This window comes from Zea mays, chromosome 4, assembly GCF_902167145.1.
Source record: "Zea mays cultivar B73 chromosome 4, Zm-B73-REFERENCE-NAM-5.0, whole genome shotgun sequence".
In the NCBI taxonomy this organism is placed as follows: domain Eukaryota; kingdom Viridiplantae; phylum Streptophyta; class Magnoliopsida; order Poales; family Poaceae; genus Zea; species Zea mays.
This window is the reverse complement of record NC_050099.1, coordinates 178,670,877-178,686,332: the sequence shown is the minus strand read 5'-3', so window position 1 is coordinate 178,686,332 and position 15,456 is coordinate 178,670,877. Positions and strand designations below refer to the sequence as shown.

General features: G+C 44.3%; 1 protein-coding gene, 1 long non-coding RNA gene and 1 other non-coding gene across 4 annotated transcripts; 2 read left to right on the top strand and 1 right to left on the bottom strand.

Moving 5' to 3' along the window:
* The first annotated feature begins 630 nt into the window (after positions 1-630).
* On the top strand, positions 631-4,494 carry LOC100279005 (uncharacterized). The gene is made up of 3 exons (NR_169175.1): positions 631-1,406; positions 3,091-3,251; positions 4,255-4,494. It is a non-coding gene; the product is annotated as an uncharacterized lncRNA (long non-coding RNA).
* A 5,280-nt stretch (positions 4,495-9,774) lies between these two features.
* LOC111591372 (U1 spliceosomal RNA) lies at positions 9,775-9,935 on the top strand. The gene has a single exon (XR_004858009.1). It is a non-coding gene; the product is annotated as a U1 spliceosomal RNA (small nuclear RNA).
* A 197-nt stretch (positions 9,936-10,132) lies between these two features.
* LOC100501846 (putative RING zinc finger domain superfamily protein) lies at positions 10,133-14,158 on the bottom strand. 2 transcript variants are annotated; one of them, XM_008679501.4, is made up of 6 exons: positions 13,851-14,158; positions 12,163-13,059; positions 11,898-12,074; positions 11,048-11,190; positions 10,622-10,732; positions 10,133-10,513 (listed from the first exon to the last, which is right to left on the bottom strand). In XM_008679501.4, the coding sequence occupies exons 1-6, from the start codon at positions 14,016-14,018 to the stop codon at positions 10,468-10,470; spliced, it is 1,542 nt and encodes a 513-aa protein (XP_008677723.1). In that variant the 5' UTR covers positions 14,019-14,158; the 3' UTR covers positions 10,133-10,467. The 2 variants fall into 2 exon arrangements, with proteins under 2 accessions (XP_008677723.1, NP_001183423.1); NM_001196494.1 differs by having other exon boundaries at positions 10,185-10,513; positions 12,187-13,059; positions 13,851-14,126.
* Positions 14,159-15,456: the final 1,298 nt, after the last annotated feature.

Genomic DNA, 15,456 nt, shown 5'->3' with positions numbered 1-15,456 from the left:
CATCGTGGCGCGTGGCTGGTGCTAACCGGTGCCTGGACAGCGCACAACCTCTAGCCCACGTGAACGTTGCGTGACGTCGCTTCCGAATGGATCACAATTTCGATGTTGTAACGATCTCGCGTATTTATTTCGCGAAATGTCAAGCCTAGTGTCTATTTAAAATTTATGGATTAAGAGAACATGAATTTGGAATCCCGACCCACTCTTGTGATTTTGGCCCAAGTAAATATTATTAGAACTCGACGAAAGAAGTGTTGCAAAATTAAATCGGGTTGATATAATTACTGCCGGGACCCAGTATTCATAATTAATCTGTTTTCCCTGCTCAGACTGTGGATGAATTATTGGTTTTGAATCAAATCAAATCAAGCAAGGTCTTAATGTACCGACCCTGATGTTGTTCAATTTAATCTATCAACATCTCCTTTAAACCTTATCTCATGTACTGTCGAACGAGTTCGTAGTGATCCGATTCAATTATATCCCGATCAGACCCTAATTTTGGATTTAATATTTTGTGGCTTATTTTGTTGAAAAAATTGGGAGAAGAAAATTCTGAATTTTCTCTCATCTCTCCACCGCCTAACTCTCTCTCTCTCCCTTATCCCCATCTCAAATCTCCCTCACGATGTGTGTTCTCCAGCAGGGAGCTTTCTTCCTCCCTCCCCACGCCAGCCTCCACCACCGGCCACAGCTCCCTGGTGCTCGCCCCTCCCAGGTCCGCACTCCAGCCCTCCCCATCCTCCTCTTGCTATGGTGCCCAGCCGAGCTCTCTCCCCTTCCTGCAGCACACGTCGTGCTCCCTCCCATGGCCGATGCCCCTCTCTGGAGCTCGCCCCTGCCCTCTGTCCAGCGCCCTCCCTTCTCGCCGTTCCTATCCCCCTGTCATGGAGTTCGTCGTCAGTCCGAGCTCGCCCATCCTTTGCTCGGTTTCAACTTGGTCGTGCCTGCAGACCGCCTCCTTTCCTGCAGCAGGTCAGCGCCTCTCTGTTTTTCCCACGGTTGCGCACTTATCTGTAGCAGCCCCTCGCTGCCGGACATCCTCCGGTAATCCCGCACCATATCCCGCACCATCCGCACCCGTATGGTGTTTGATAAAATGTCCAAGTGGAGTACCGTGTCATGGACAACCCTATTAGCGTCGTGGGATGTTTGGTATTTTGTGCAGCCCATCCACGACACCATCGACCCTCGGTGAGATTTCATTCTTGCTTTGTCATTTCATCGATCGACGTCTATTTGCTAATGTAGATTGTGTTTATGTGCCTATGTGTGTTGAGGAGCGAAATCCGTGGAATCTGGGTGAAGAAGAAACATAGCACGTCCGTCGCTTACTAGCTGCTGGGTGAAAGGATTGAATCGGCTGTCGTGGTCGTTTAGTGCCGATCGAGTCAACTTTAGTCATGGTGAGCTCTTAGGCTATCCTCACTAGTTAGCGTGTATGGTGGATTGATTAGGATATGATCGATGATTCTCTTGTCTAGTGATAGGTGTGATGATATATTGTATGAAATATGCTTGGTGAATATATATGCATTGATATGATTGTGTTAATAAATCATAAAGGATAGAGTTTTGTTTATGGTTAAGTTACTTATACAAAGAACATGTTAACACTTGTTGTTTGAACAACACATGATAATTATAGGAGCTGAATGGAATGCTTGTTGTTTGGGACTGCATGTCCAGTTTTAATTATACAGCTAGTTTAGTAAAGTAAATCATGTTTTCTGTGATAGTGTTATATATAAAAGTTATAGATAACTCCTTTATCTTGCTTGTGCTAAAATTTCATGACTATAGGTCTTGTAGTTTAGAAGTTATGATTTTTCCAAGTCCAGTTTCAGAATCTGTCCAGATTTTGTACAGATTTCGAAAATGACCTTGTTTGCCTAAGTTAAACTGAGAATCAACTCTTAGTAATTATAGGAGAATTGTAGTACTTTGCTTAAGCTTTCCAACAAATTTTGGAGCACCCTTTTTGGTGGTCTAGAGACCAAGTTACAGTTGTTTGAACTATAGAGTCTGAATCTGTCCAAATCTGGACAGCAATGTTTGTTTGTATTAACTGACTTCGATACACATTGAATCACCTTGAGATGATTATAAATGAATTATAGACAATTCTATTAGATTTCTAAAAAGTCTAGGATCACCTGATTTGGATTTCTGAAACTCCAGTTATGGATTTTTGAAGTGAAGAGCCGAATTCTGTCCAAATCTGGACAGAATTAAAGTTTAGCATTGTTTGACCTTTCAAGCTGTCGGATCATGTTGTGATGATAATATAAGAGTTATAGAGGACTTTCTAAGCTTTCCAGAAAGTCATAGTTTATCATTTTTGGATGAATATCGTGTGAGTTATGAACTAAACAAGTAGTTGCTGTTCTGCTGTCCAAATTCAGCAAGTATGAAATGATTACTTGTATTTCTTTTGTGAGGATACCTATATTTGGTTAGTTCTTGTCTTGATTAATGAAGTCTTGTAGTGGCAAATGGTTGTTTATTTTCTTTCTTAATGCTTGTTTTAGACTTTAGCATTTTTGAGAAGGAAGTAAATGCCTTGGTGAATGTATTTGAGTTAGTGACTATTTAGGCCTTTTATGTGCATAATGAAATAGTAATGCAAGTAGTAAAATTTAGCACTTCTCTCGTCCATCCGTGATGTTACCCTTTATTGCTTAGTCTTACAAATGTCTATGATCTTGATAATGATTAGTTGCTTGATCGAATGGTGTAATAATTTGTTTGGTTGATGTGTTATGCCTAATAGGTTAGATTGGTAGTTCTAAGGACTAGTTGAAATACTTCTATTCATAAACCTAAGTTAAGTATCCGAAATTGATAAGTCTACGAGTAGTAACCTATCGATGTTATGCTTTAGCTTAAGGCTTGTGTTTAGTTACGTTGCCTAATGTTTGAATTAGGTCTGATTAACTCGAGGATCATGATTGTGTAGATTTTCTCTCATGTTTGATTATGTATATTGGTGAGGTCTTGCCTTTAATATTGAATTTTCTTCCTTGTGACATCGTTTAGCCTTATTATTCCTTCCTATGTTCATACATGTGCATTATGCATATCATTCAGATTCGCTAATTGATCACGTGATGTGGACGACAAGAGCCGAGTTGATCCCAAAATGATGCTGGTGAACGAACCTGAAGCTTGGATGATCTGGTCAAGTACCAGGACGAGAGATGCTCCCTAATCGGATGTCATCTAACAACACTAACTTAGTGTTATCTCAGGCAAGCCCCGGTGCATTTGCCACCTCCTTACTGTTTTTAAACTTTTATCACTTATATGATGCATTAGGTGGTAGGAGTTGAATGATTAAACCTTTGTTGCATAACTTTCTTGAAATATTGATTACCATCCTTGATACCTGTTTTAAAAAGCTAGATGTGCTTAGTATGCTCATAGACTAAGAACAAAATGTTTTGATCTATGAATCATGTTTTTATAAAGAAAAGAGGCTAGAGTGATGAAGGTATCAAAGGCCTTGATGACTTCATCATTTCAGTAGGGTACCTCTGGCAGGTACCAGGTTTTCAGAAATAACTTAATATGAGACCAAACTTTGAGCAGGAAAGGTCGCCCGTCTGTGTCGCTTAAGGACCGTTCCGATTGTTGGCCTGCTGATCTAGGACCCTTTAACTGGCCACATGCCTCGTCATGGGTAAGCTTAGCCTCGACTGGACCAATACCAGAAAGACCGGCCCGCAATGGGAGTGGAGAGATGGCGAGAGTATCGTGTATCCACCTGGCAAGAGGCTGGATGGTGGGGTACTGAGCTCTCGGTTGGCGGGGACCCGTTCTGGTCTTGAGAAACCTGGTGGCGAGTTGACATATGCAAGGGTTAAGTGCTACATATGTCGTGTGGTTGGAGATCCCCAGCTGGGTATTAATCGATTCGAATCGCCGAACTTCTCGGATATGAAGACTGGATCTTCGACCCTCATCATAGATAACAAGTGAAACTAAAGATGCTAAAATGAATTTAGTGTAGGATAAGTGAATGCTCTAGATTAGGTAAATCTAAATTCAGGAAAAGTACTTAATTTGTGAAGTAAAAGTTTGGCATAAGGATCCACTACTAGTAAGCTTTTCTGCAAAAACGAGTCTTTGAAATTTGATGAGCTTTACCTTGATTCCCAACAAACCAGCATACCCTTGAGAGTCTTTTCTTTAGTCGGGTAAGTCTTGCTGAGTAATTGCGTACTCAGGGTTTTATTCCTTGTTGTTTTTCAGGTTGTAATTTTGTTCTGTTGTGGATGGTGCTAAGTGCCGGTGGGCTCGGCCTTCTTCTATAAGTATATCCCGTCTTTAGTTTCTCTATTGAGGATTGTCACTTAAGTTAACATGTATTTTAAAACTTATAAATATTTTATACATTTTAAATTGTAATTCTATTTAATCATTTTCTTTTGTAATCACTCCGATAATTGTATAATGTAAACTTATTGTAACATGTAATCATTTTGCAATAAAGAATTTATTTCCGCTGCAAATGTTGGTGTGTGATTTGTGTTTACTTAATCTTGCGATCTTGGCGGTAAGTCGTTTATCCGGGGTCCTCGGGGCACTCGGACAGATCCTGTTAAGTTGTTTGGTGCACATGCATAGTCGTTTGAGGTCTTTGAGACAAGGACAGGTGCATGTGGGCCCGATAACTTGGGAGGTTCTGTGATAGTAGGTTTATTACACATTTTCTTAGGAGCATGAGACACAAAATTTCTTCTAGGCCTACCATTAAAATTGGAACTTGAAGCAAACATAACATGTGAATCACAAGCATCATGATCATATCTCCTATTGTGACTAACAATTTTCCTATTATACATGAAAGCATGATTCTTTTGATTACTACTAGCCATAGGGACCTTCCCTTTCTCCTTGATGGGAATGGGAGCCCTTTGGCTTATTAAGTTCTTGGCTTCCTTTCGAAAGCCAAGTCCATCCTTAATAGAGGGGTGTCTACCAATTGTGTATGCATCCCTAGCAAATTTTAGCTTATCAAAATTAACCTTGCAAGTCTTAAGTTGAGCATTAAGACTTGCCACCTCATCATTTAATTTAGCAATGGACGCAAGATGTTCATCACAAGCATTGATATCAAAATCCTTGCATCTATTGCAAATTACAACATGTTCTACACATGAACTTAATTTATTTGCTACCTCTAGTTTAGCATTTAAACCATCATTCAAGGTCTTTAAGCTAGAGATAGATTCATTGCAAGTAGTTAACTCGAAAGATAGTAATTCATTCCTTTTAATCTCTAAGGTAAGAGACTTTTGAACACTAACAAATTTGTCATGTTCCTCATACAAAATGTCCTCTTGCCTCTCTAGCAGTCTATCTTTTTCATTTAAAGCATCAATCAACTCATTAATCTTTTCTACTTTAGCTCTATCTAAACCCTTAAATAAATCGGTATAATCTACTTCATCATCACTAGAATCATCATCACTTGAAGTAGTATACTTAGGGGTTTCTCGAACGCTTACCTTTTTCTCTTTTGCCATGAGGCAAGTATGGCGTTTGTTGGGGAAGAGCGAGGACTTGTTGAAGGCTGAGGTAGCAAGTCCTTCGTCATCGGAGTCGTAGGAAGAGCAGTCCGAATCCCATTCCTTGCCAAGATGCGCCTCACCCTTCACCTTCTTGTAGGCCTTCTTCTTCTCCCTCTTCCCGCTCTTTTCTTGTCCCTGGTCACTATCATTATCGGGACAGTTTGCAATAAAGTGACCAGTCTTACCGCATTTGAAGCAGAAGCGCTCTCCCTTTGCTTTGCTCTTGTTGGGATACTCCTTGCGTCCTTTTAGCGCGGTCTTGAAATGTTTGATGATTAGAGCCATCTCATCTTCGTTTAGCCCGGCAGCCTCAACTTGTGCCACCTTGCTAGGTAGCGCCTCCCTGCTGCTTGTTGCCTTGAGTGCAACGGGCTGCGGCTCGTAGATAGGCATGGGGCCGTTTAATGCACCATCAACATACCTTGCCTCCTTGACTATCATGCGCCCGCTCACAAATTTTCCGAGTATCTCCTCGAGCGTCATCTTTGTGTACCTGGGATTTTCATGGATGAGGTTCACAAGATGAGGGTCAATAACAGTGAAGGACCTGGGCATAAGTCAGACGACGTCGTGGTCCGTCCATCTCGTGCTCCCATAGCTCCTAATCTTGTTGACCAGGGTCTTGAGCCTGTTGTACGTCTGTGTTGGCTCCTCTCCCCTGATCATAGCGAACCTTCCCAGCTCGCCTTCCACCAACTCTATTTTGGTGATCATGGTGGCGTCGTTTCCCTCATGTGATATTTTGAGGGTGTCCCAGATTTGCTTGGCATTGTCCAAGCCGCTCACCTTGTTGTACTCATCCCTGCACAAGGATGCTAGCAAAGCAGTGGTAGCTTGTGCATTTTTATGAATTTGCTCATTAATAAACATAGTGTTATCCGTACTATCAAATTGCATTCCATTTTCAACTATCTCCCATATACTAGGATGGAGAGAAAATAGGTGACTACGCATTTTGTGACTCCAAAAAGCGTAGTCCTCTCCATCAAAATATGGAGGTTTACCAAGAGAAATTGAAAGCAAATGAGCATTGGAATTAAAAGGAATACGAGAATAATCAAATGAATAATTTGAATTAACCGAATTCTTTTTCTCGTCGTCGTCGTCTCTTGGTGAAGAAGAAGATTCATCGCTGTCGTAGTAGACGATCTTCTTGATGCGCCTCTTCTTCTTCCCATCCTTCTTCTTATGACTCGAGCTAGAGTCAGTGGGCTTGTCGTCTCTAGGCTCGTTGAGGAAGGACTCCTTTTCCTTGTCGTTGACCACCATCCCCTTTCCTTTAGGATCCATCTCATCGGGAGATTAGTCCCTTACGTGAAGAGAATGACTCCGATATCAATTGAGAGCACCTAGAGGGGGGTGAATAGGTGATCCTGTAAAATTCAACAACTAATAGCCACAAATCTTGGTTATACAAATGTTAGTGAGACTAAGTAGTTGCGAAGCGAGTTCTTGTGGCCAAGACAATCACAAAGAGATCAACACAAGAGACACGCGATTTTATCCCGTGGTTCGGCCAAGTAACACTTGCTTACTTCCACGTTGTGGTGTCCCAATGGACGAGGGTTGCACTCAACCCCTCTCAAGTGATCCAATGATCAACTTGAATACCACGACTTTTCTTTGCTTATCTCTTTTTCCCGTTTGCGAGGAATCTCCACAAGTTGGAGTCTCTCGCCCTTACAACAAAGATCACAATGAAAGCACGGAGTAAGGTTGGGAAGAGCAACGCACACTAGAATTAAATCCACACCGCAAACACGCACACAAGTTAGAAGATGAGCACATAAAACACGCGCAGGGAGTTTACAACTTGAAAAGTGCTCCAATCTCAAGAACGATGAACGATTGCGTGAAAGTGAGGACTAGAAGTCTTGGAATGCTTAGAGTGTGCTTGGGTGTCTCCTCCGTGCGCCTAGGGGTTCCTTTTATAGCCCCAAGGTAGCTAGGAGCCGTTGGAGGCCAACAAGGAAGGCAATTCTTGCCTTCTGTCGGGTGGCGCACCGGACAGTCCGGTGCACCACCGGACAGCCACTGTTCATGTCCGGTGCGCGATCTCCTTCCAATTCTGGCGCAGCCGACCGTTGCAGTTTTGTGGCAGTTGGCACACCGGACACTGTCCGGTGCCCCCTGCCGACCGTTGACGCGGGCTACGCGTCGCCCGCAGATTGCGCGGCCGACGTTGCGCTGGCGGCCGTTGGCTCACCGGGCAGTCCGGTGCACCACCAGACAGTCCAATGAATTATAGTCGTACGCCGCCAAACTTTCCCGAGAGCGGCCTGATCACCGGAGTTCAGCCTAGCGCACCGGACACTGCCCGGTGCACCACCGGACAGTCCGGTGTGCCAGACCGAGCTGAACTTTGGCTGTACTCAGCCAACTCTTTTGCATTTCTTTTCTTCTCTTCTTTTCTCTGTTTCCAGCACTTAGACCATATATGTTAGTACACAAAATCCAATGTACTAAATCTAGAAACATACATTCTCTTTGTTTTGCACTTCTCTCTTCATTTAGCACAAAGGAACTTAATTAAATGTGTTGAGCACTTAATCACTAAAACATACTAGAAATTGCACAAGGGCACATTTCCCTTTCATGATGTCGTATCCATTGACAATTATTATTGGCTTTTAATGCCATGTATTAAGAGTCGTTAATATCACATTTTTTATCTAAAAAGAACTATCTCATATGATTTTTACATCTGAGGGCCGGACGTAGCGGAAGCGGGCCAGAAACCAGCAAGCTAAGTTGTCAATAGCAATTCATCGAGCACCTTGTGTGTGAACCGAATAGAAGCACCGAAGCTTCAAATTAAGCAACCACAAACTGTCCAACAGTACAACAACACTATATGCACAACAATCAGCTCACTACAACATCAACCCCATCAACTGATCACTAATATATCAAAGAACACATATATGCCCCTCATGTCAACATGACCATATAACATAAACTTGAGATATGGGCATATGGCTCCAATAGCAAGCAATATGATGAACAAACAACAAATACGACAAGTAAAATACCACACCAAGTGAAGACACATGGATTTACGTTGGAAACTCCTTGCGGAGAGAAAACCCACGGACGACGGCGAGCAAAACTCCACTACGAAGATCAAGAATACAAGTGGTGGTAGTCACAAATGAGGAGATGCTCCGGATCCCCGAATCACTCCCTCAAGTTTGTGGATTGGTGCCTCTCTCAATCTCCCTATCCTCTCTCTAAGCCTAGCTACCTTTCTCTGGTATTTTGCAAATGAGCTAGTGCTTGTTACTTCCTCTGGAAAACAAAGCAGCCACGAGCTACTCATAAAGGGGTTGTTTTGGCCTTTTTGCCCTTGGCTGAATCCTAAGTTGTCTGGACACAGCCGACCCCACAAGAGTAATTGGAGCCGCTGACCACTCAGCCGACCACATTTACATCACTAGAAACAAACATTTTAGTGTATCGATTTGAGAACAAATTCAAATTTTACATTTCCTGCATTTAATTTTCCTTGATAAGATCGCATACCCCCGTGTGCTACAGAATTACAACAGCTCGGCTCAAAGATGGCGCCAAGGCAGACCGTTCATGTTTGTACCAATACTTTGTTTAAAAAAAGATGTTATATGTTCTAACATTCGTTTATTTTGATCTGCTAAATATCTCATATATAGAGTTTTAGACATCAGACCTGGGCATCATGAATTTCTCATTGATTAAATAGTACTCCATCAGCACAGTCGGATGATTAAACTGACATTCCAGTAGTACGGATATCTAAGTAGATGGAGTAACAAACACGACTTCATGAAACCTGTCAATCTTCTATTGATTCACCAGTGTGATACAAACTCGCTTTCGGGGAATCGAGAGAGGCAGTATAGGGGGAGAGAGACTCAGAGAGGGGAATTTCAGATGCCCACTAGAAAATGGGCCTACAACCAGGCTGGCCGCCCCTTCTGACGCTTCCTGTCGTCGGCCCAGTCTATCTGCACCCGGGTGGCCCGGGTAGCGCATCGCCGTGCCGCGTCATGTCTCCCTCCCTCGGCAGTCCAGTCCGGGCGGGATCCAACGGGCAACGGCAGAGCGAGCGACGCTGCGGAGGAGCCAGAGATCCGCGGGGATTAGTCCCACCTGGGCGCACTAGAGACGCACAGCAAGGTTGGGGTGGCTATATAAGGACGCCCAGGGACAACAGAGTTTCATACTTACCTGGACAGGATCGATGGGTGTTCAAGAAGACCCATGGTCTAGATTAGTGGTCCACATTGCACTTGGTGGATGCGCTGATCTACCATCTCCCCAACTGGGAGAGTGGATGTCATAATTTGTGATTGAGGGGGTACGCGTCCGCGCGGCCCCTGCCAAAATAAATCAGTATTTTTGTGACCCAAATGTTTCAGTTTGTTCCTTTCTAGATTTGGATAAAATTCTGTTATTTGGAAAAGATTCAGCTGTTGCCTTTCTAGATTTGAATCGAATTCTCTTAATCGGAAGCGTCTGATATTTGGGGTCATTCTGCAATAATTATACCTTTTTATAGTTGAAGAGGTGTTGACAGATTCTGGTAAAGCTAGTTTGAGCATCAGGGCTGCGAGAATAAGATCTGAATGTAGGACAAAATAATGGACATTGGAATCTAGAATTTACATATATATGTACAGGTTGTCATACACGGAGAGGCTACAAGAGCTATATACAGTCTCGGTATCTTAAAAAGTTGATGGCAGGAACAGCGACGCATTGGTCGCAGGATCTGGCCACGCTCTTCGGCAGGGACGCCCAGATTGACGGGACGTGATCGCCGTTGCCTGACCAAACCAGCTTCAACAACGGAGCAGGCGGGGGATGCGCTATCTGCCGGTGCCGTGAGGAAGGGATGGCAGCGCCAAGGTCTTCACGAGGCGACTTCGCAGACGTCTCCGCGGCACAGAGGGCACACCCTGCAGCAGTGCGACGACAGGAAACGTTGAGGAAGGGGATCCCAAATGCTTCCTGTGCCAGTATTCAAATGCATAGCAGAACTGAACAAACCAAATCAGGATGGATACCTGTGTATTTCTTTCAGCCATTTGTCAACACATTGCAGGTGGAACTCGTGCTTGCAAGGAAGAATTCGTATCTGGTCTCCATCCTCATATTCAGTTAGGCAGATATGGCACCTGACGAGAAAGAACAATGATATGCTACATTCAGCATCTCAGAAACCCCCAAAAGTCTCTGTGTGTGTGGGGTGGGGTGGGGGGAGTGGAAAACAAAAGGAACAGGGCTAGCCAGCAGGCAGCTACACTGTGCGTGGTGGTCGCAGCTGTTGAGATACCAAAATATCCTAGAGGAAAGTGTTTTCCTTTCAAATCAACTCTCACAATTATAATGAAGAATGTACGATACAAATCTTATCGGTATGGATCTGTTTTCTTCTGCAAAATATATACGTCTTAGGAAATTTATAGAGGTTATAATGATGAGAAGCTCACTGTTCCATATCATCACTGCGTTGGGGTGCCTCTAGCTTTTTGTAGCTCTTGCACGGCAACGAATTGACTACAGATTCAGGAGCCTGAACAGAGACCATGGAAAGTGAAAGTGATGCAGGTTGACGGTGAATTTCATCCAACACCTGAAAAGAATTGTGTAGGCCATCACTACATAGCTAGAGTAGTAACTAGTAGTATAACGAAAACACGACAATAGCAATGGATTCCATAGTTCATACACTGCCAACAATTTCCTCTGAATTTTCATAAGGAATGTACAACTTTACTTTTAGAAATGTTCTATTTGCTGTGCTTCGAGCATGCCTGGACCATCAAATGATCGTCTCCAAACTTTCTTTATGTGCATTGGACTCACAAAAAATCGGTTATCATGAAGTGACCTAAGTTTTTTTTGGGGGTACTAGTTTGTTCTTCTGGCATCTTATACTCATGTTTTTTTGGTGAAAGTTATGCAATTTCAAAACTACAGCAAAACATGATTAACACCAATTCAAATTGGCCAGAGTAGGTTATAACATTAAAAGACTAAAGTCTGGAACTGGAGTTTAGTCTTAAAAGTTGTTAGAATACCATATGCAAATGATAAAACATCATCAAACACACAACAACAGTTAAAAGATTATGCCCCCTATATTCTCTGTTATGCCACTTATTATGTCATCATCATATAGAATGTTAATGTTAATGATAATAAAATGAACGCAAAAGAAAAAAAAACTCGACCTGCGGGGGGTAAGACAGCCCCCGGGCATTGTATTAAGAAGAAGACCTTCTCACACAGGTCGAGAAAACCCCCGAACCCCTGCCCCGAACGCAAAAGAAAGAATACCTCAAATAACGCTTCAGTTAACATGACAATTCTTGATATACTTGCTCGGGCACTAGATTCTTCAGCAACCAAGAAAGAATCACATGTGCATCGGCCAGTTTGATGAATCCCCAAAGGACATGCAGCAGTGCCTTGTTCATTACCACTATCAAAAACAGCACGGCGATGCTCCCTAATCTGTAACAAAAAAAAAGGTGTGACCATGAGATGGATCAGCAAAATCCATATCAGGAAAAATATACGGCAAAGCAGGCATAACAATTACCCGGGATCTTGAATACTGGCTTACTCTGATCGAACCATGTCGCCTGCGATGAAAATATCTTGATTCCCCCAACTCTTCAAAAATGTCATCACCAAGGTCTAGCCATGTGCTGTAAAATCCGAGGTCATCAGCATCAAATTCTGGATAACCTCTTGAGCCACGCCTGGAAAACGTGTCCCATAGAATCCTTCTGTGACTCCTCCTTGTTTCACTGCTGCTAGAATCCCTAGAGCGTCCTAGACCGTCATTTGAGAAAATGCTCATCATGTCATCATGTAATATACTCCCTCCAGGCTCACCATGTGGCCCACTGAATATGGGGACATCTGCCCTGGTAGAGATTGGATCTGGCATTGGTTCCACAATCACAGATGATGCAATTGAAGAGTTAGGAAACATAGATGTTAAGCTAGCTTGAGATACATCTGATCTTTCACTTGTCATGGCAGTTGTGGATGAGGTCCCTTGCGGAGATACCTCTCCTTCTAAGTCAGACATGATCCTTTCAGATGCCATCAATGAGGGGCCCAAACCAGATTCAGCGGCTGAGCCACCAGTTTCATTAGTGGAGACTGTGCTAGGAATATTTTCCAGCTCTGATCCTATAAAACTTATCCCTTCTCCTGACATATCACTATTAACAGCTTCATTACTGAAACTTCCCCTAACCATGACAGCCTTCCTAGATGAGCTTTCAAGGCCACTTGTTTCAGCATTTTCAGTCCCCAGGCCATCTTCCTTGTTTTCATGGCAATTGAGGTGATTGAATCTGAGGTGATGGCTTATGGTACTTGAAGAGGAATGCAGCCTTGGACTTGACGCGGTGGAAATCTGGAGATCCTTAGCAGCTAGAGAAGCCTGAAAATTCAGGGCACGTACTGGTCGCCCTGATTGTACCTGTAGACAATACCTTGCTGACATCAAATACCAGCATGGAAACAGTGCATGGGGACAAAATGCAGTGTATCGCTAACAGAAAACACCAGGAAAAACACACAAAACGTTCCAGATTCCACAAAATTGCTTTAATTTGTCACTTCGAGGCCCAGCCCCTTAGGCTTGTTCGGGTTAGGGGTGGATTGACAGGAATTAAATCCCCTGCTAGTCAAAATTAAATAGAAATGGATTTAATCCCTTCCAATCACCATGCAACCCAACAAGGCCTTAATGCACATATGAACTTTGGGAGCCATCCATTCTACAGTCATGTGCGTGATGGAAGGGCGCATGATAAGACCAAACGCAATTAGCTATGCTTTTCAAGTCCGAGATATATGTAATGAATCAGTGAAGGTTGAAGGACCACGAAAGTTTCAGAGCATTAGCTAGCCGCCCCAGACTTATCATCATATCATACGATAACCGAACAAGAGCAGTACTACCACCTCAAACCTCCAAAAGTAATCAAGTTTCTGCTTGGCCCCCCATACAGCTATCAGCTATGCGAATCCGCACCTCGTCAGAGACTAATCCCCACGCTCTCCAATCTCACCACCTAGCGGGAAGCTGTCCGGGACTCGGGAGCCACGAGCCCACGACCATCGATTCCGCGCGGCGAATCCGCACCTCCGTTACAGACTAATCCGCAGCCGACGCCTGGACTCCGGCCCCCGGTGCCGGAGCTACCGGCGCCCTCCGGCATCCCGGGACGCCAGACGACGACGCAGCGCGGGTACCGGGACTAGTACCTCGATAGCGCTGGAGGAGGAGGACCCGGCCAAGGTGAAGCTCCCGCCGTCGTGCGCTTCGGCGGCGGCGGCTGGGGAGGAGGAGGATCGGGTCCCGAAGCACCCTCCGAGGCCGAGGCGCGCCCGGCGCCGCGACGGCGCGTCCGCGCGGCTGCTCCCGGCGCCCATCTCGCTCGCCGGCTCGCGCTTCCGATTGCTTTCCCCCCTTTCTCCTCCGTCGAGTGGGAGAGGGAGCGCGAGAGAGAGAGAGAGAGAGAGGACGAGGAAATCGCTGGGAAGTGCCGTGCGTGCGGGGCCGGGCCGGGACGTCGCTTTGTATTTTTCGCTTTTGGATTTTATTTATCGCCAGTTCGCTAGATTAATTGCCTTGTGGACAGCAATAACCTGTGGTGATTTATCGTCGTCCCAGCCAAAGTTGACCTTCACGCCATCTGCGCCAGGAAAAATATTGACAACCGAACACTATATAAGATAAAAATAAATCCAACTACCGCTAATTTTCACTGTACCGTCTCAAATCTGGGGTTGTTTTACACCAGTGGAAATCCCCATCCTCAGCACCGTAATATTCTGCTTTCTTTTCCTTTCTGCTTTGTACATAAAAGATGCTTTCTTTTCCTTTCTGCTTTCTATAAAAGCGCGTCCTCAATAGTCTTTATCGAGTCCACTCTCGCTAAATATACTCAACTGAAGAGACATTTAAGTGAAAATCACTTCCTACATATCTTTTCATCCTCCGACAATTTCTATATATTTCGCATGCACTCTGGAGAGCCACTCTCACTATTTTTATTTCGAGTGGGGAACTCGAAATAGAGGGTATGATGATCAATAGTTAGAAATCTAACTGAATATGTAGTGATACAAGAAGGATGTGAAGACTGAAGAGTCTCTTGAAACTGCTGTAAACAGCCTGCGACGAAATTAAAGGACATTGTTTTACTCACCATTTTTTTTGCTCTCTTCGGCTTATGCTGAATTTAAACTTGTGTCTATACTTGTACCGGAATCACGGTAATTATTCTAATCTAGTATATAGGTAAATTACCGATGTAACTCAAATCAAAATGCGGAGAAGGAACATTTCACACCAATTTCTGCAAAAAAAATTGTTGTATTTCTGTTGACACTTTTTTAGGGCGTCAATCACTCAACAAGAACCAGCGGCGGTGCTCTCTGGTCATGCGCGGACGGTCCGCGACCTGTCGCGAGGCTAGGGTTCCCTGTCTGACGGCCGGACCGTCCGCGCCCTAGGGCCGGACGGTCCGCGACCTGGCGACAGAGCCGTCTTCCTCCTTCTTGCTGGAATCTAGATCCCGTCCCCTTGGGGGGAAATATCTTAAGGTGCTCTGGGTCGACAGGTCACCCGGGGCGTCCCCAGACGACGTGAAGTCGCCTAGGAATTAAGAGATCAATTCGAGGAAGAGGTTTTGGATGGACAACTAGATCTTGCCTCCCCCCGGAGGGGTGAGATCCTAGGGTCGTCTTGGGATCGGCAGGCCACTCAAGACGGATCTAGACACCGTAGAGTCGAATAGGGGTGGAGGTGGATATTGTAGGAAACGGGTGACGCCTAAGACGGGGGGTGAATTAGGACTTCTAAAAC

Bases quoted from the DNA above. Each gene is read 5' to 3' on its own strand.
- LOC100501846 (XM_008679501.4), bottom strand. From the start codon at position 14,018: ATGGGCGCCGGGAGCAGCCGCGCGGACGCGCCGTCGCGGCGCCGGGCG. The intron at 12,075-12,162 runs GTAATTGTTATG...TTTTTGTTACAG, and splicing joins GCCAGTATTCAAGATCCCGG to ATTAGGGAGCATCGCCGTGC. The intron at 11,191-11,897 runs GTATTCTTTCTT...AATTCTTTTCAG, and splicing joins TAACTGAAGCGTTATTTGAG to GTGTTGGATGAAATTCACCG.